Raw genomic sequence first — 20,352 nt, 5'->3', positions numbered from 1 at the left:
TGTGTGCGAGATTATAGCCTGGCCATCTGGTCAAAGCATTTCACGATGGAGAGATAAATTATTTCTGATACTGTACAACTTGTTTGGGGGCCTTCCCAAAGTTCCCAAACTGATTTATGGGAGAGCATGACTCCTGCACAAGTTGACTTTTGCGTCATCCTTTTCGACAAATAGAGAGAGAGAGAAGTGGGGGAGAAAGAGATGGGAGGGAGGAGGCCCGTCCTGAATGTTGTCCAAACTCTGCAGGCTGCCACGATGAAGGGTATATTTTTTATCAAGGTCTGCCAGCTAGGCTACTCTGACAGTTCAATCCTCTGCCAAAATACAAACACGGTGAGAGTGAGAGTGAAAGAGAGGGAGAGTATAAAGAAAGATGGAGAGTGACAAAAAAAAAAGATAGCAGCGGAGAGTCTTGTCATCTGATACTGACACTCAGCGTTTTACACAACTTTTCAGATTCAGTGAACGCACTCCGGGGAGCCGAATGATTCACAGAGCAGATTTCTATATAAACTCTTAAACAGATCACAGAAATTATATAATATTCACATGCAGCCAATTCAGAGTTAAGTCAGTTTTCAAAAGGATGTCTAATTTTACACAGCATGGTCAAGTCACTAACATTGTTGCAGGAAATGAATGCAGCAATGCCCCGTTGTACTACATTGTGTAGTGTGTACAGGTCTATTAGCCAGGACAGGCTTATCTATTGTTATTGATGCTCTTATTTAGTTAGACATAATTGAATTCCAAAATACAATATCACTCATTCATCATGTTGAGGGCTGACATTTCTATCAGGTTATTGATGCACATTCAAGTGAATTTAGTAAAGTGTAAAAGCACATATAGATGTAGAAAATGCGGAGTTGGCTAAATATGATCGTGATTTTTTGTTAAAAGCACAGAGCAGTAAATTGTAGAGGCCGAAACCAAATGTAATCAGCTCCACTGCCTACACGTGTAATCCTTATCCATTTGTGAAATAAACGTTTTGGGCTTAATCATACTAAGTCATGTTTCAAGCACGGCTGACACTCTCTCTGACCATCGCTGAATCACTGATGAACCTCTGCTTTAAATCACTCACACCAAGCGAGAGAGAAGGAGGAAAAACAGGAGTTTGTTATACAAGATCTCAAATTCTCAACAGTGAAATATATGCTGCTACATTTTGTTTTCAACCTCTAACAAATGCCACGTAGTTTTTGTTTCATCTTTGACTCAGAAGCTGTTTCAGCAGGCCCCTTTTTTTCCTTTGCCCTGGTGCAGTGTCGATTAAAGGCCTGTGTCATTTGATATCAAGAGCCTGTTACACCAGCGAATGCCGTATTGGTGATGTCTTTCAGTCTGGCACTGTTCATGATGTCTCTTTTTAAACACCTGAGCAGGAAAAAAAGGGTTAAAGCTTATCTCAAAGATACGAAAAAGAGAGGGAAGGCCCTGCAAGGACAAGCTATCGATCCTATCCTGGGTGTACTGCCAGTGTTTCATACAGAGGTTCATAATTTCCTCTGAATCGTAGATCACCCCCCCCCCACCCCCTTTGTCTTCTGGCCTCTTTCTTTTTCTGTTGCCCTAAAATGTGACCAGCGATGTGAATTATGTAAGCTCAAATGCGTGTCACTCACCTCTGCAGTGTGAATTACAGTGCCCTAGCTTGCTTTGAACTGATTATACACATCTGCTCCTGTGTTGGCAGTACAATGGTGTTAGTTACTTCGGTGGTTTCCAAAATTAGGTGCAGGGACCTTCGGGGTTCTTGAGGATGTTGCAGCAGGTCCCCAGCAGAATGAGGCATCGTTCAAATTCACATTTCTTTCATGAGGATCAAAATTGGCCACCGCACACATAAATTACTTTACTGTGAGTTTATTAGGAGCAAACAACATGCCGCGCCTGTAGCTTCTTCAGGTTTGCTCAGTTATTTCAGTGTGCCGTCGTTAATTTTGATCCTCACCTAAGACGTTTTCTGCAACCTACCAGCACCTGACTGCTACAACTGGCTGTGCATGCAGGGTTTAATTCATATTTGTTTCACTTCAATAGAAAGAGGGTACATCTTGTCTATGGGTTGTGACCACATCAACTGGAGAGTGATTTATTTGTGTTTATTTTATTTGAATCATGTTTAGGAGGCCTAAAGAGGTCCATCCAGTAATTCATGGGTTAAAAAGAATAGATATTTCAGCGATATAGCATTGTACTTCCATAAAGTTGGGGTACTCACAAGAGACAGATTAAAGAGAAAATCACTCTTGACTTAGCTTCCAGCCTCTTTCACCTCTGACCACACCCAGCAGTGATGTCACGGTGTATTGACACATCCTGGAGTACACTTCAACATCACTACAGCAATTACAGCAAGGTGAGAAACTAAACCACTGGAGGTCACCAAAAACAAGAGGTTCACAATCTTCATGAGGTGTTAAATTAGTCTTGAAAAAATCAAAGCAGCCGAGGCCTGTATTGTAGGTCAAACTCCAACACTGCAGGAATGTACATTTCCCATAATGCAATTCAACAATGTTTTTCGTTAGACTCCCTTTGTGCTTTGTTCAAACCCCACACTGCAAGTCAAGAGTTTCTGTGTCTAAACTGTCATTTTACAGTCCGAATACTCCTGGTGAGTGAACTGAACTTCATGTGTAAAAGCAGTGAAGTGTCCCTTTAAAAGAGCACATATAAACAAACATAAACACTGTGTAGCATAAGAAGTTTTCTGCTTTCCTATCCTGTTGGTTATCTTGTGCACCATTGAATTACTACAAAACAGGCAATGTTTTGCAACTTCATGGACTACCAAAGCATGAAAATCTTAACAACAACAACAACAAACAACAAAATCAGATGAAACTCAACAAAATGTGAAGTAGATCAATGTGAGTTAAGTGCGTCCTTGTGAGCGGGAAGGTTAAAAGGCCCTGCTCCACATCAGCATGGATGGATCCATTACTTTACAGTTTGAACATTAAATTCAGATCCACAGATAATCCTGTGTAATAATTCTATAGATCATTAATATTGCATATACTGCAGTTAATATGTAAAAAAAAATATTATAGGGGAATGCCAAACAACAGCATTGTAGCAGATAAATTATACAATAAAGTAGGATATGGTCACCATTCGCTGCATCTACAACTTTAAGACAGTAAAAGAAATATATTTTTTATTGAAGCAGGGACAACTGTGAGTTTACCCTCCATGTAAACAGTGGACTGATTAAGGGCGAGAGTACAGTAATATAGAGTCCCCGTTTCCCCGTTTCCCCGTTTCCCCTGCTGGTCCTTTAAGCTGAAGCAGGGTGCAGACCGGACCTGATGGGGAACAGTTTGGAGCAGGAGTGGAGAGGGGAAGTTGCACCGCCCCGGTTCAGACAGCAGGGCTGAAGCAGATAAAAGCTCAGATAGTGATTGAAAGTGATGGTAAAAGGATTTAGCCTGGGCATTAACTGAGAGAGGGAGGGAGAGAGGAAGAAGAGTGAGAGAGAAGAAAGAGAGAGAGAGAGGGAGGAGGAGAAGGAGGGAGGGTGATATTTTCCATAAAGCCTTTTTTTTTTTTTCCTCTCTTTCTTTTCTGCCCTTGAGCATCCCGGGTAAACCCGAGCTTGTAAAGTAGGAAGAGGAGGAGGAGAGGGGGGAAGAAGGGCGGGCACAAGCCTTTCCTCAAAGTCAATATTTTATACTTTTGATACTCCTTGACGCTGGATTTCAGTCCTCTTTCCCCAGCCGTTTCTAGATCTAGGACACCAATCTACCGTGCGCAGAGATCCACGGTGTGATAAAAAAAATAAAAAAAATAAAAAAAAGTATCCGGCAAAAACAAACAGCGAGCCGGGCAGGCAGATAACGGGAGTACAGTGAGGACCGCGGCGGGGACCGAGTACAGTGGATGGTCGGGGGGATCTTTTTCTTTTTGCCTAAAGAGGGAGACGTGCACGTACTCCGACGCCACACAAAGTGCTGACCTGTCTCACGGATGCATTTTTAGAAGTAAGTATCTGACATAATCTCTCAACGCAATGCATTTTTTTTTTTTTTTTGTGGCTATTTAGCTCTTTGAAGTCTGCACCGAGAAGCTGCTCTGAGTTACCCAGAATATAACCGGACCACTCCAGGATAATCAGACAGGGGCTGTGAGGACTTTCGGCTTAATTTACACCGATTTAGACAAACGAAATCAATGCAATTCATGTGTGAGTATGCAATATCTATAGAGTGTGTGAGTGATGCTCCGCGGTGGGATGCACTACTAACTGACACACCCCTACAAAGACTGTCAGTGCTGGGAAATAGCTTTGGCGACTTCACTTGCCAACTCAAGTCCACAGGGTTGTGTGGGATAGGTTGTACGAGGACCAGGCTTCTGTCAGTGTGGGATGACAGTCGGATTATGATCAGTGAGGGCACACTGCAAAAAATGTCAACCATATTTATTCATGTATTCATGTATTCAGTTATAAAATCAAATTATAGTTAAATTAAGTGAAGAAATCCGGCAACAACTACTCCCAGTGCAGTTTCTATTGCTTAAAGTTTATTATTAAATTAATGACAGCGTGACAGAACGATAAAAAAGGCCCGTAATTCTTAAACTCCCAGAAAATGACACAAGATTCCAGCAGAATCTTAAAAACAAGTTAATTTGTGAGTATAATTATCTCTCCTTTTTGTGCATTATCGCATTTTTCAAGAAGATACAGGCTATTTAAATGTCTCTTTCGCAATGACATTACGCAATGCAATATTTGAAACATCTGTAGCCTACTCTCCATCTCCAGCAGCTATAGGAGCAATTACAACTCTTGCACGCACAGGCTGCACCCGGCAGCAGCACGTGTTTTTACGCACAAGGTTATCCACACAATGCGGCGCCTTTTAGTGCGTTTTTAATGTGCAAACTATTCATATTTAATATGTAGCCGAATTCAACGCAGATTTGAGGCGGGTTCAACTAAACTTGCCCGCCTTATAACCAACTTGCTGTGCCACACATTCACTTAAAAAGTTCTCATAGTCTGAAGACGAATGAGATGTTCTTTTCCCTTTCCAAGCTAAATTACTGCCAATTACTACAGCATAATTAAGGAGTTAATTATGCTACAAAGTAGGAACGCAATCCACCCATCCACATGTATATTTCAAAGACTGATATTAAACTTTTATTCATGCAAAAGAGAAAACACTATGCAGGAATACATTTCATCTCAAGTTGATGTTGTATTTACAGTGAGATTAAGGATGTGATGGATTGATGAGGGTACATTGCTCCTCACACTAACTCCCTTCTCTCCCATTTGTCCTCATTTCGCCCCAGGACAATCAGAGGAGCTCGGCCAGTGCAAAACGTCCAATGGATATACCTGAAGACGCAACAGCTTCTCCATCATCCTCCCCGACCAGCTCCACTGTTTCCCCGCAGGACACCGCTCTCTGAGACATGAATCCGCGTTAATATCTCCCACCCAACTCACAGCAACACTATGGTTAAAGTGTATGCCGAGATTAATCTCTGTCACATTATCCGCCTCTCCACCCACCGCCCATCTTCCTCAGGAAGTCAGCCGTCAAAACACGAAAGCGTCCCTCTCTCGGCTCTCTGGGGGCCGTCAATATTTGTGAAGAGACACTGAGCGAAAGTAGCCGATACAGTGTTCTCCTGTCATTCAGAAGCCTGGAGGCGAGTTGTGTCAATTTACCGGCACCTCTCCATTCACAGTACAGCAGTACGGTGGTAGGGATGTCCACTATTTCCTTATGATCACCGCTCCATGCGCTTCACCTCTCCTCTGAGCTACGTGGCCCCCTCACCCTGCGCCGGACCCCGCTCCAAACACCCCCCAGCCTGCCATGCTCCTCCAGGCCGTGTTTCTGCTGCTGCTGCACTGCTTGGCCTTCACCCTGGGCCAGTACGAACTGTGCAAGTCCTTGGTGAGCACGGATGAGGGCTCGGTGTGGGAGCATTACGCTTGTCAGCCGAAACCCGCGTCCATGAAAGACTACATGCGGATCAAAGTGGATCCGCCCGGAATCACGTGTGGGAACCCACCCGAGAGGTTCTGCACTCTGGTGAGTTAATGTCGGGACTTTTGTATTTGTGTTAACAACTTTAAGATATATAGAGTGATATGGAGTGTACACAGTGAATACATGTGTTCCACAATAGAAATATACTGAAAATACTAAATTCTAAGTGCAGAAAGTTGAAAACATTTTTGCAACAAGATCACAGGGTCATGCAATTAAGCTGAATAGTGACAACAGTGAAAAGTAATGACACACAAAAAAAGGTCTAATTAAAGTCAGAACAGGATTCACACTATAAAAGCTTTGGGGATCTAAAAGGGATGACACAAGTGCAATGACTTGGCTTTGCTCGACCTCCCTCAGAGAGGTCCGGAGGTGTTGTTTACATTAGTATGGACTTGGCAGCCAGGGATCCGGTTTGATTTGGGCTTCCAGAGGACTTCACATTTCCCCTGGTAAAATGCATATAGCGGGACCTTTTTAGTTCCAAGGACACTGAAGGGTGAGCTGGAGGAAAACTCGTTAAAATGTCTGCTACAGCAATATTTAACACACTTTAGCCTGCAGGCTAGTTCCCATCCTGGCTAATGTAAGTGTAATAATTTAAAATAAGGGTTATAAAATCATTGTAATCCTAAGAAGACTACAATTAAGCTTGCCCCTGCCTCTTCAGTGGAAGTTTTATATTTGACTCATAACATTTGACTCCCTGTGTGTGTGAGAGAGAGACAGCAAGTTCGTCCTCTTGATGATTGCCCCACTGCCATTGAGAGTCCACTCATTGAGTTGGCCAGCATTGAAGGTGCCAGACCTGTCTCAACAGCCATGAGTCAAAGTCTCACAAAAAGTGTTTCTAGAGAGAGTGTCTACATCACATTATACAATCATGTCATGCTGTTAATTAGGTGTTTGTGTTCTGTGTGAGTGGAAATGTGTTACCTTAAGACAGATTTTTACAAACCACCCTCCACTCAGGTCTCCCTCTCTTCCTCTCACTGATACTAATAACAGTACTTGGGATCATTTAACAGGAGCAGGAAAGGATATTGTGCTCCTCGGATACCTAATGGTTAATGATTTGTAGAAGTAGCGGAAACCACTGTCGTCTTGAGAAAGCCTCTCCGATGACTTCTATTGAGACGGGAGACGGACAGAGGCAAGGGAAAGGGGGGAGGGAAGTGAAGAGAGATGCTCACTGCCATAACGTATTGACGTCTGCCCCCTAATGGTCCTGGCCTGGAAACTTCTATAACTATGTTTCTGAGTGAGCAATGATGAAATATTGATGGGCTCCTTAATGGGCTTCCTTACAAGGGTTAGCCAGCGTTGCTCCATCCCATGGATCCAGAGTGCGCTGCTAGGCTGATGAGAGAGGGAGAAAGAGAGGGGTAGAGGGCGGGACAGGAAGGAGCCTAGTCTTAGTCAGCACTTTTACATCGGACGGGGTCTTTATAGTGGAAAGTTCTGGTTCTTCTCAGGTCATCTGTGGCTATGAGGATTGTACCATGCCCCCTAGTGCACTAGCTGGGGGATTTAGAGACTGAAGAAGCTGCAAGATGAAAGTTTACTTTAGAAGTGAGGGATGTCAGACTCAAATTCCTACATAATGAGAGAGCAGAGTTGGTTTAATACTGTAACTAGATAAGTATTTGACTAATTTAGGGTCCTTTGTAACAAAAAAAGAGCTTATCCATCATGTAATAATCCATATTTTGCATTTATTTAACTGTAAATCTCATTTGGGGTTAAGAATCACTGAGCATCTACACATGACCTACTCCGAACAGAGTTTTAATCCATCTATACACGCTTCAGCAGGGAATCAAGGCCATTACAATCTTCACCGTCTTTCTTTTGGACCCGCCAACTGAGTATTAGTTGAGGGTTATTGGTATACAGATCATTTATTTTCAGGCAAGCAGCATTTTTTCCCTCTTCCTCTTGCCCCCGGATTTGGCAGCTTTACAGAAAATCCAGTTTCTTATCTAATTGGTGTACATTTACATTCACTCATTCAGCAATCCCGCAAGTCAAGAGAAAGTCAGGGCACTGGGAAAAAAAGAGAGACTGCATCACCCAGTGCGCAGAGCTGCTCATCTTTAATAAGACTTGAGACATACTGCGGAAGATGCAAAATAATTTTTTCCCCCCTTCTCTCTCTCTATGAGTGCTACAGTGTGTTCCTAAAAACTATGGTAGAATTCACTTTTTTTGGGGGGGGGTTGATGTTGAGGCATACTGTAGCTTTTCCTGCTTGCATTGGTTTACAGTAGTTTTTGGTCCCACCGTCTCCACAGGGATGCATTTTTTCCACTCTATTTATCTCTCTTGTTTTCTGGGAATGCAGCATCCTTTCTCCTCAGCCAAACAGGCCAGCATGTTGGCTTCTTTCAACATGACGGGCTTCCAGCACTTTGACAAAGATGCTACTGTCACTAGTGCTGTGTTAGGATCTTCAGTAGTTTCTTTGTAGTTTCTCCGTATGATAGCTAGTATGGAGTCTTAGCTTGCAGTTGAGGATGATGGAGTAAGGAGGTTTGAGGGGGGTGAGGCAGTGTGTTGCAGAGGGGGATAGCTAATGATGAGGGAGAGGTGAGGAAGATCCAAGCTTAGCTAAGCAGAAAGATGAAATCAGACCACAGTTTCATAGTAGTACTCACAGTGTCGATATAAAAATGCTGCATTCAAAAAGGTCTCGCTGTGCTGTTGTTTGTTATTTAGTTTTTTGGTTTTGAACCGAAACCTTCAATCAACCATCTCTCTTGGGGCGGAGAACAGAGAGCAGCCGAATGCAAATGGGATGTGTGCAGAAATGTACAGTACAGAGTGCGGTGACGTTAACGGGGACCAGCAGGGGTGTGTGAAACATGTGCACGAGTTGGCTGACAGCGCATGGTAGTATGTCTAAGAAAGACAAAAAAAAAAAAAAACACACACAAAAAAAACCACACCTTCCTGTTCCACAACACATTTTCCCGTTTTAGAAGGTAGAAATCAGCCAGCTCTAAAAATAGACATGAGAAGAGAGAGAAGCCGCGCAGCAGCGGAAGGGGTGCATGCAGGAAGGGGAGGAAGATGGCAGCTGGTAGCGTGGATCAGTGCTTCCCAGACTGGGCCTATGGCCATACTTCATACCCCCTGCCCAGTGTAGCCCTGCCAGGCCCGGCTGGCCTGCCCTGCCCAGCAGTGGGCCATCAAGGCCATGCAAAAGGGCCACCCACACCCAGCAGTGGGCCATCCCTGATGCACCTCCCTGGGGTAAAAGCTAGCCCAGGTGGCCAGTGTACTAATAATACACCCTTGGAGGTGAATTTGGGCTCAGCATGAGCAGGCTTGACAGTGCGGGGCATAATTAACGAAGGGAACAGAGAGAAAGAAACAGACAGCTAGAGAGAGCGACAGCAAGAGTGACTGTATGAACAAGGGAGGTGGGGGAGGGTGTAGTGATGTAATGGCATGGCTTGCTTCCCCATTAGGACACAGTTGAAAGTGATCAGAGTGTGTTTAGATGTGTTGGCAGAGCGGGGGGATAGTTATAAGTGAGATTTATCTCTCACTGAGGTGATACTAAGAAGGATTGGCCGCAGGGGCTTAGACAGCCCGAGGTGGACTTAGCAAGCCGCCTCGTCTCACCGAACAGGATTTCAGACTGACGGCTGTTTGGAGACGAGACACCATATGTATAAAAACTACAGAGGCTGTGTGAAATTTGTACAACTTGGTTGTTGAGACTTGGTAAATACAGACAAGGACAAGGAGCATGAGCCTCTTCGCTGTCCAACAAAACGTCAGAGACAGAATCCATCTCGAAAATACAGACAGAAAGAAGTCCCCTGGAAATGCCCATGGACTACTTTTTGAGTTGTTTGTAAAATTGTAAAATTTTGGCAAATGCATTATTGAAATGTGGACTGTAACAACAACAATCTTAATCGGGGCAACGACGTACAGTCGTCCAGTGTCCAACAGCCCTGCAAAAACCGACAGAAATTCTGAAATAATGCAAGGATATATTAGGGGATGCTTTGGGTTTAGACTCAAATACATATGTTAGATTTCTGTTGATATGAAACTTTCTGAAAAACACACTCATTTCCCCAATTAACATTGTTCTTCCTAACAATCTGTACAGAGGTGATGGGTGAAATGCTATCATAACTAATGGAGAAAAACAGGATAACACCCAGGCTCACAAATGCTATAATTTCCCTTTAACATCTGTAACACCTCAATTAATTTATTTTGCACATCAAAGTCTGTTTACAGAGTTGTCGGGAGTACTACTGCACTTTTACAAAACTATGATAACAGTCATCCAGAGGGATATGCATAAGGTCTACAAATGGCCTCCAAGGTCGGTTGGGGCGAAGACTCACAAAGTTTGATAACTGAAAGAATCCCAGAGTGTAATCACCAAGAACGACGTTAACCCGCTTGTTCATCTCTGCCTCGCCGGGTCGCGGCCTTAAAGGCTCAACATTCACTAGCATAACACACACCAACTCTTCAAATTCGAATTGATTTGCCATCTGTGGGTAATGCAGGCAACAATCCTGGTTCTGCTGCAGTCGAACTCTTCGATCCTTATCTTTTTTTAACTTCGAAAGGGCTGACTATGTTATAGGAGGCAACATGCCTACTCAGAAATGCAGAAAGTAAAAAATATATAAACGAACGCTCCGTTGGCACAATCCACATTTCAGTTGTCTCAAGTTTCACAATTATTTTCCAGCCTCGTCGGCCCTCTCTTTAGCTACATCTCACCTTTGTGATTAGTTTAGACTTTAATAACGGGCCTCAATAAACTCAGATCAAATCCCAGCTTCTTCCTGAATTCACCTGCATCCAGTGCCACCTCCCAAGAACACACCAGCAACTCATATTCTGTTCTTTCCGTGCACCTGTACTGCTGTGAGACGCACCTGAAGTACTGACATTACTAAAAGATAAGTTTCCCAAACATATACACTCGCCTGGTCGGACTCCGTGGTGCTCCCTGCAGCGCGGCGCGAACACCAGCCTTGCGTGGCTTGCTCTTCGGAGCAACCATGGGTCTCTTGCCGTCTGCTCCTTCCTTTTTCTCCTCCCTCCCAGCGACCAACCTCACACATGCCTACATAAGCCAGTTACTTTGCCTTGCACCCACACACACACACCAAACACACACACCACAACACCACACACACCACACACACAACACACATAACACATCCCCCCCGCAACACACACCACATAACACAGCCTACACGACACAATTTCCTTGGCAGTACTGCTGTTTGGTAGCTTGGAGCGAGCACAACTTTTTACGCAAGAGAATACATGCACTGTTGCAGGTAACAATAAAGACGCAGCAGCAGGTGGTGATTCTATACATTTGTCATGTCATCTTCACCTCCAGGGTACCACAGGAATCCTCCAGGTATGATGGAAAAACCTTCAACAAAATAACAGATTAATGTTATACAGTGAAAAAGCAATATCCTTTCTTCTCCCTCCTGTGGCCTTTTTAACTGGGAAAAGGAGTCATTTCATTTGATGTTTCGTCCCAAAACAAAATAAATTGCTGTTCTCTGCGAGTGTGTGCCGCCTGCCACCCCTCACCTTTAGTCGCTCGGCCCCTTGCTCAGCAATATACACTTCACGAAATTCAAAATAAGTGGGAAGGAAGAAATAAAGAGAGGCGCAAGAGGGCATAGGTGGTGACAAAAAAATACTTTCTGACAGAGCACGCAGAGATGGTCATACAAGTGAGCCGGCGGAAGAGAAGGGGGAACGGACATGCAGGAGCATCCGGTTTTCTCTTGCAATGCTCCGTATTTCCTGTGCCTGACCCATGCACTCCGAAACTGGCCACTGCTTTTTTAATAGGCAGCCCCCCAGTAATCGCTTTCTGTTCCTGCGCTGCGTTGCTGTTGAACACACCCGGAATCGACTCACTTCTAAACAGGTTTCTACAATCTTCTTTTTGCCTTTGCTTCGTCCTGCAACCATGATCTTCAGCAACTAGCGTCCCATGTACTTTGTAGGCAGAGCACAATCAGCAACTTGAGCGCAGTATGCTTCAATGAATCCTTTACGGAATCACATTCCGTCATCTCGCAAATCGACAGCACCCAAGGAAGCCTCAGCTCAATAAGGCAAGGGGCATCAATGCGCCGGCTGTTGTCGTGGCAACAGGATCCCAGCGAGGTAATTGCTGGAGGGGCCTTAGCAGTGCGGCGCCCCACCTGCCGGCAGCAGTTGGCCCGGGATGCTCGTGTGTGTATGCGTATGTGTGTTTGTGGGCGTTTGTGGGTGTGTGTATATCCTGGCATAGATGTATATGGGGCAGAGTAGTGGCGGGAAGCAGAGTGGGATAAGGAGGACAGGGCGCACAAAGGGCTTAAACATAACCTCGCGCGTAAGTCTCTCATGGAGGATAAAAATTCTTTCAGGCTATATTACAGCACATATCACCTCTACTCTAGCTAATCCTAATGGTCTCGGAGAAGTCAGAGCAGACTGATGAACAGCAATGTGCAGCTCTTTGACCCGACACTCAAATCCAACAAAGAGACAACAACAACATGTAAAAAAACAAATATATATATATATATATATTGTATTGATCCTTGCTTCATGTCTAGTTTGTGAATTTGCCTGCACACAAACACTTCAGGAGCTGGACTATATGGAGTTGTATGCGCTTGTATCTGGGACAGTGTGACAGTGTGATCATTTTCAATAGGATTTGTAGGTCGAGGGTCATCCCCAGAACAACAGCCTACTAATCCAGTCCCGTGTGTGTAAACGTGTGTCTGCACTAAGGTCAGGAGATGCTGTAATGGAGGTCTATAAAAGCAGCAGGGGCCACTACAGTACAGAGTAGCTTTCAAAAGTAGCTACTGACTTTCACCATAACCCCTTTCATCTAATTCCAATTACCTTTTCCGGTTGCAGTTGTTTATGAGCATTGTAGATTATCATCCTAAGTGTGTTTGCGCTGACAGTGATCTCTATCTGAGTCAGTGCAAGGGAGATAATTGGGTTATCAGATAGAGAACAATGCAACTATGTCGTTCCAGTGAGGAGAGAGAGAGATAGATTATCAGCAGTTTTTTGGTATACAGATACTGTAGTTCCACTGCTGTGTCTTCACATGCATTATGATCCTGTATAGTGTCTTCTGGGCCGTACAGCTTCCCTCAGCACCGGCTCAGCGTTTGCTTATGTTTGGAGTTTTCCCACTCTGCGTTGTCACCATAAATCAGATGATTTATAATCTCAGCCTCGCGGGATTGTAACTTTTGCTTTTGTTATTAGACCACTAGAGTGGATTTGACTGACTGCTCACTTTCCCTTGGTACAGTCCAATGACTTTATTCAAAAGGCAGAATTGTCGGTAGATGCAGCTTCTTGGCAAGGGAAGTGAAAAAATGAACGTCTGAAAAGAAGCGGTGACACATGATCTGTGCTTGCTCAGTACATTGATATTATGCAGTATTGCTTTCACGTTAGAGCTTACATCATAAAGAAGAAACTGCTGCTTAAAGTGAATCTTTTGAGTATTGAACAATCAGCATTTGTAGGTTTGAACAGGGGCTGTAGAGAGTTCGGTCAGCTTGAATTCATTTCATTTTCAATGGACTACAACGGAAAAGTATTAAAACATCCATAAAAAACTTCTCCACTTTCCATCTGTTTTCTCAGTATGTTACAAACACTCATCTCCACGCAAAATATGGCTAAATACACAACTTGCATCTCAATCCTCTATTAAACTCGTTAGCAGGCGTGTGCGTTGGTTTGCGCATGTTAAAGCCTCCTGCTGACTACAGCCGCCATTTTCCATCAAGGATGAAACTACAAAGATTTTCCAGCCAACTTTAAAGTCTACAGGGGGTGAGTGTTTGATACTTGAAAGACAGATTTTGAGGGGGATATTACTTAGAAGTCATCATACAGTCTAATTCTGCCGTGGTAAATTTAAAGCAGTTGCGGCATTACGTTCGTGTTCCATCAATCTGTGTGATTCATGTTCTCAGTGTAAGCTCAGTATGTTAGTTATACACAGTTATACAGTAACTATAATTTGATAAATGTCTATATTGTAAATCACTTTGAGCTGTTTCAACTTAAATAATTTAAGTGCAGCACTGCCTCACAAATGTAAAATAACTGAACGCAGGTTCAACATCTAGTTTAAAGTCTTTTTTTGCGTTGTGTTTATTGAAAAAAACACGTTCAATATGTTTAAGATATTAGGTTGAACTGACAATTGTTAGGTCACACTGATGAACATTACAAACAAATTTGATTTGCAGCTGCTGCTGTTGGAGCTACTTTGTTCCAGTATTGAATTCAATACTAACCTAAATTATGGTTCACAATGTTTTCATTATTGTGAAAACAAATGACTTATGACAAATGACTAATATGACTTTTCTCAAGTTTCCTCTATGTTTTCTTAAAACTATAAAAAAGTATAGTGCCAGGAGAGTTTTAAACAAAGCATGCTGGGAAGTCTGCTAATATGCTGATCATGTTTCTTAAGAAATTAAATTTAATAAGTTCTTTGAACTCGTACGGTAACTTTGTACGGTACATTCATTCAACTAATCGTCAAAAGTTAGAAAAAAACTTGTTTTTAAGTGGTCTGAAAATAAAAACTAGAAATTGAAATGTTATTAACAGTAAACGTTTATTAAATTAAAAAAACTTGTATATTTACACTGAGTTAATGAGAATAGATTAGTTGATTCCACTACATTCTTGTATGGATTTTTACAGTGTAAGTAGGCTGTGATTTTGGCAAGTTCATTTTATGCATCACTCCAGAGTAAGCACAAATCTGCATAAAATATTTTATTCTGTGTTTCCACAGTTGTTAACACCCATTAAGACATGTCTTTTTGTAAATCTTACTTGAGTTTAATTTTGGATATGGTTTAGAAATCTCTAGACATTTTCAAGAAAAAGATACATCAATCAAGTGTATTAATTAAATTTATCAAACTTCTAAATATGCAATTTGGGATTTAATTGAAAGATAAAAGTGACTTGATGAACTTTTAGAATAAAGGCTATTTATCAAACTTCTCAGCACTTTCAGAGAGCTCAAAGTGGATAAGACAGATCCTAGACGACTGCATTAGGGAAACATTAGTCATGGTGAATAATATGTTAAATGAAGAAATATGTGTAATTCAGAATAGTTTTAGCTTAACATTAGCGTTTGATTTTGACTGGCTATATTCCTCAATGTGGCACACTGAATTTATTTTGTTTCCATTGAGCCAATTTTCCTATATTTATATAATATATAATCCCTGTTTATATCTTACATAAACAGGATTTTACATAAACAAAATCACAAGATCACATCAAGGTATTGATAGAGTAAATTGTCTCTAAATGGCTGTTTATGCTTTGAGCATACATATGATCACTTGAAAGCTGCTTTTAAACTCTCTGGTGTAAGTAGGAGTAGAGTCTTGTTTGTCTTATTATTCACTTGCACAGAATAATTTTTTATTTGTAAATTGACTTTTTTGAGGAGCGTCCTTGAGTGTAATTCTAAAGTTTGATAAATAAGGGGCCAGTGCTCTGCAATGTCAGAGACATACCAAACTGACATTATGATTTGCTGCTTTTATTCATTTGTAACATGTCAACGGGGCTTAGATTTGAGTCTTTACTTCGACTACTTTGCCTCTAACTCTTGTTTGTCATTTGTTCTTTGTCATATATTATTCAAATATCTAAAAATAATCCCCAAATAATCACTGAAATAAATCTGCTTTTTTCTTTAGTTATTGTTGTCGACATAATTTCTATTACCTTACCAAACAGCATTTTAAGATGAGCTGGTCGCATTCTTAAACACTTCAATTAGAAGTGGTAATAACACTGAGAGCAAAAATAATAAAAGGAACAAAACAAAGAAGAAAGGGGAGGAAGAAAGAGAGGAAGAGGAGGCGGAGGTGGAAGAAAAAAGAAGGATATTTTAAGACATGCTCTGCACTCCATCAAGAGCTTGTTAAGCAGAATGCAGTAAAATTCAGAAAGGCTATTGGATTCCCATTAAATAAAAGAAAGATAAAAATGCTATAAAATTTAATCAGTTACTGTGTACAAGTGTAGAAAACAGGAGAGGAGGTTGGAAACACAGTTGAGTGGAAATATCATGGACATCTGCATCTGCTAATTCTTGACCTAAATAAAATGTAACAGCAGAAAACTAATCAGTTAATAGATGTTAATAGATGTAAGTGACAGTTCGGGGGCTTGGATTTTCGAGTAATGCTACAAATGTGTCTACTTTAAATTTAATGAAATGAACCAGTGTATGATAAATACTTACAAATAATACAAATAATGACCGCTTTGATAGAATAAATGACTGTATGACTAAATATTGGAGAAAATAATAACCCCTTATCAGTCTAATTAGTACATCCTGGGGGCATGTGGAGCCTTCTCAATGTGATACAATCTAAACAGCGTTGCAGCTGCATTTTGCAAATTAAGCACCAGGAGAGATGACTGAGGATCTCTGGGATTTCTCTGTGCAAATATTTAACTTCTGTGGTGATGTAGATGTCAGACAACTGGCTTACAAGAGTAAGCTACATTCATTTTACTGAAATGTCTGCAAATGTCTCAATATGATGAGCCAACGACTGTGGAATTAAGGATTCTGGCAAGTGGAAATTTAGAAAAGTTATCTGAAGTTTGGTGGACTATCGATTTGGGTCACGGGAGGTACAGGACCTGACATTGTTTGGTACTTAGAAATGTAGGAATCTGAATGAACAGATAATGAATTGGTTTTCTTGGTACAAAACGACAAAAAGGAGCGGCCTGAAATCTTGTGAGTGAGAGTGAAAGGCTTTTCTGAGTGCAGGTAGGAAGAGGCCTGTACTCCTCTGTGAGGAGTGTGAATAATCCCGTTGACTTCTGAGTTGTGTGGAGGGGCCGCAGCTTGAAAGTCTTGGCATCACTAGAAGAGGAGGATCAATTCTCTGGAGTTAAAAGTGCAGCAGCACTGCTGTCTATGCAAAGACAGTGATGATGCACGATCCTCTTGACCTTCACACTTCCTGTTGTGTTGTTTGGCAAGTTTACTTTTAAGCTCTCTGTCCCTCAGTGGCTTGGCAAGGGTTTAAAGGCACTCACCACCCTTTGTGGGAACAATATGGATGTTTTTTGTGGCGAGTCATAGACACAGCAGAAAAACTGAAATATGATCACATAAAGGGGAACATCCATACTTTAGATTGGGTGGAGACATTGTAATTCCTCAGCTCAAGATTGTCTTCAGTTGCCTTAACTGAGACCTTGAGCTACAAATTTTGCTGCAAGACATTTTGTTTTATTATCAATTGAGACGTTTTAGCTGAAATTACAGTTTTGACCATGTCTGTGCAAGGCAGCATTACCAAATGGGCAAAGTAGGCAACTGCCCCAAAGGCCCCATGTTCACTGTGTGGCAATTACTTTGTATTCATTTGACTAATTGCAATTTTTTGAGGGGAAATACGTGCCATCAAAGCATATTATACACTGAAATAATAAGGGCATTAAGATGGCTCCTGTTCTTTTAACCAGTCTTCAGGCTGTGTGTCAAAATTTAACTTTAATTCCATTATTACATCAATTTATAATGTATTTTAGAATATTGTGTTCACTGAAATTACCACTAACTAAGTAACAACAAGCAACCGACATTGGAGTGCTTTTTGGTTTTAGGGGTTCTGGGTAGAATAAAATGAAGCTTAATTGCAACAGGATACATACACATGACCACAAACAGCAGGGGTATCTAGGAGATGGGGCCCAAACCCTGAGTAGGTTAATCTTTCCAAGAGTCTGTGACTTGTTTATAAATATATAGTATTGATATCTAAAGGCTGCTATCTTTAGATTCATTCTCAAACCCTGACTGATGTTTTATTGTCTCTCTCTTTTAGGAGAACCCATACCTGTGTAGTGACGAGTGTGACGCCTCTAACCCAGACTTGGCCCACCCTCCTCAGCTGATGCAGGACCGTGAACGTAATGGCCTAATCACCTACTGGCAGACAGTCACATGGAGACGTCACCCAGAACCACTGCTGGCCAACATCACCATGTCCTGGAACAAGAGTCTGGAACTCACAGACGACATACAGATCACCTTTGAGTATGGCCGTCCTACTATCATGGTAATGGAAAAGTCCATGGACAACGGACGCTCCTGGCAGCCTTACCAGTTCTACGCTGATGACTGCATGGATGCCTTCAACATGCCACCCAAACGTGTGCGTGACCTTTCACCCGCCAACATCACACGGGTCATCTGCACCGAGCAGTACTCGCGCTGGGTCGGCTCCAAGAACGACAAGAATGTGAAGTTTGAGGTGCGGGCGCGCTTTGCGGTGTTTGCAGGACCACGGCTACAGAACATGGACAGCCTGTACACTCGTATGGAAAGTATGAAGGGATTGAGGGACTTCTTCACCTTCACCAACCTTAGGTTGAGGCTTCTCAGGCCTGCCCTCGGAGGCACCTATGTCCAGAGAGACAACCTGCTCAAGTACTTCTATGCCATCTCCAACATCGAGGTACCTGCCAGGTGAGGGTCAATGATGACTTTATTAGGGATCAACATTTTTAATTAAATGCCTTCATACACGTTCTTAACTTTTAACATAAAAACAGAATTCACTTGGAACAAAACTACCACACATTTACAAAATGAGAGTTAAATGGTAATTATGTTGCGTAAAAATCCTTTTATTTATTTTTTTCATTTTGGCAGCCAAATTCAGAAATTTAGGACAACATTTTCACACTACGACTGCTGCTATGACCACAAACCAACCACTCAGAATACGTCATGCAATGACACAGAATACACTGACTGGCGAGACATTGTGTAAGCGCCCTTTTTGCATAAAGTGTAGGGGAAAAAAACACACACAAACACAGACACAACTCAAGTAAACAAGCAAAGAAGAAAACCTTGCGGAGGTGTGAAAGCTTGTGAGTTGTTTTGCTGCATTTTCAAAACAGATAAAGGATGTGAGTTGATGATGTGCCTCTGCCCTCTATACTTTTTTGTATTTACGTCATAGCGCTACTTTTCACCACCAAACATTCATCACAGAATCCGACATGCTTTAAATTCTGACACAGATTTTATTAGACCCATTTTACACAGTGTGACATGCAATAAGCTCACACGATCCTTCTTGTTGCGCAATCTTCTAAAGTAAAATGTTTCCCACCAGAGGCAGACTTATGGTGGAGACATTTTACTTTAGAAGATTGCGCAACGACAAGGATGGAAGAAGTTAAAGCCTTTTCACAGGGACTATTTTTTCAGCAAGATGTAGATTTAGCAAAAACTATTTACAGTTTTCAAAGGTCATATTTCAAAGCTTTAGAGCTCTTTAGAGCCTGAAACAAAATCCCATTCACCCATTGTATTGGGATAGCAGCAGAAATATATCTGAAAACATCTGCACATAAAACTGCACAACACATAAATAGGTGCCTCTGGGTGTAAGTGGAAATGGGTGAACTGACCCTTTCTCTCTGTTAAAATGCCGAATTACAGACTGAACAGTTTGTTCATAGAAATCACATGTCCCACAGCAATATCGTCTGTTGAAATTACACCAGTTAAAACAAATCAATAATAAAATATATGTTTAGCAGATCATACTTTTAATGATAAAGCAACAGCCATATCGTTGAATGTCTTTTCTTAAACGTGACATATAAAGGAAAACCACCTGGTGATGACTGTAGCCTCTGGTCTGACATTCATGCACACACACTCACAGACTGATCTGAGGGTGTTTAAAATGACCCTATCTCTCTCAACATGAATCCTGGTCTGCCTGTCACCGGCTCCGTGAGGACAATGATTAATGACAGAAACACACGGCCTCGGTGGTCTAACATAAACCGCCATCCACATTCTGCCGGGGGAGCCGGGAACCCTTACATGGCAACTTTGTGACAGTGAAGGATGCTTGGGCCGTCACGCGCCTGCTTAGCATCAACAAGACATCTCTCCTACCTTTCAGAATTATCATTCCAATCAATACGGCAGGCTGACATTTGAATGGTATTTAACATCCTTGTTGGGATGGCGTAGAATGGGAGGAAGGAGGCGTTGTGTGTGTGTGATAGTGGTGGTGGGTTAGAAGGGGAAAGTGAAAATGAGCGACTGGTTGAGGGGTGTTGGCTGATGTGGGCGTTTTATGTGTATGTGTATGTGTAGTTGAGGTATGGGGGGTGTTTGATGAAGTCCTGAGTGGATGCTGACACAGCACACACATGCACACACACA

The 20,352-nt window shown here is 42.1% G+C and overlaps 1 protein-coding gene across 1 annotated transcript in view; it reads left to right on the top strand.

Moving 5' to 3' along the window:
- Nucleotides 1–3,546: 3,546 nt before the first annotated feature.
- Nucleotides 3,547–20,352, top strand: part of LOC118332721 (netrin-G2) — a gene marked incomplete at its 3' end in the record, with an annotated part of 63,241 nt that continues 46,435 nt past the window's right edge. Inside the window, 4 exon segments of the mRNA XM_035668126.1 lie at nucleotides 3,547–3,995; nucleotides 5,320–5,802; nucleotides 5,804–6,071; nucleotides 17,981–18,624. Of these exon segments, the coding sequence (XP_035524019.1) occupies nucleotides 5,774–5,802; nucleotides 5,804–6,071; nucleotides 17,981–18,624 (941 nt within the window).

Source organism: Morone saxatilis, unplaced genomic scaffold, assembly GCF_004916995.1.
Source record: "Morone saxatilis isolate NCDOM2014 unplaced genomic scaffold, NCSU_SB_2.0 Contig21, whole genome shotgun sequence".
Lineage (NCBI taxonomy): Eukaryota > Metazoa > Chordata > Actinopteri > Moronidae > Morone > Morone saxatilis.
This window is presented reverse-complemented; position numbering and strand designations above follow the sequence as displayed.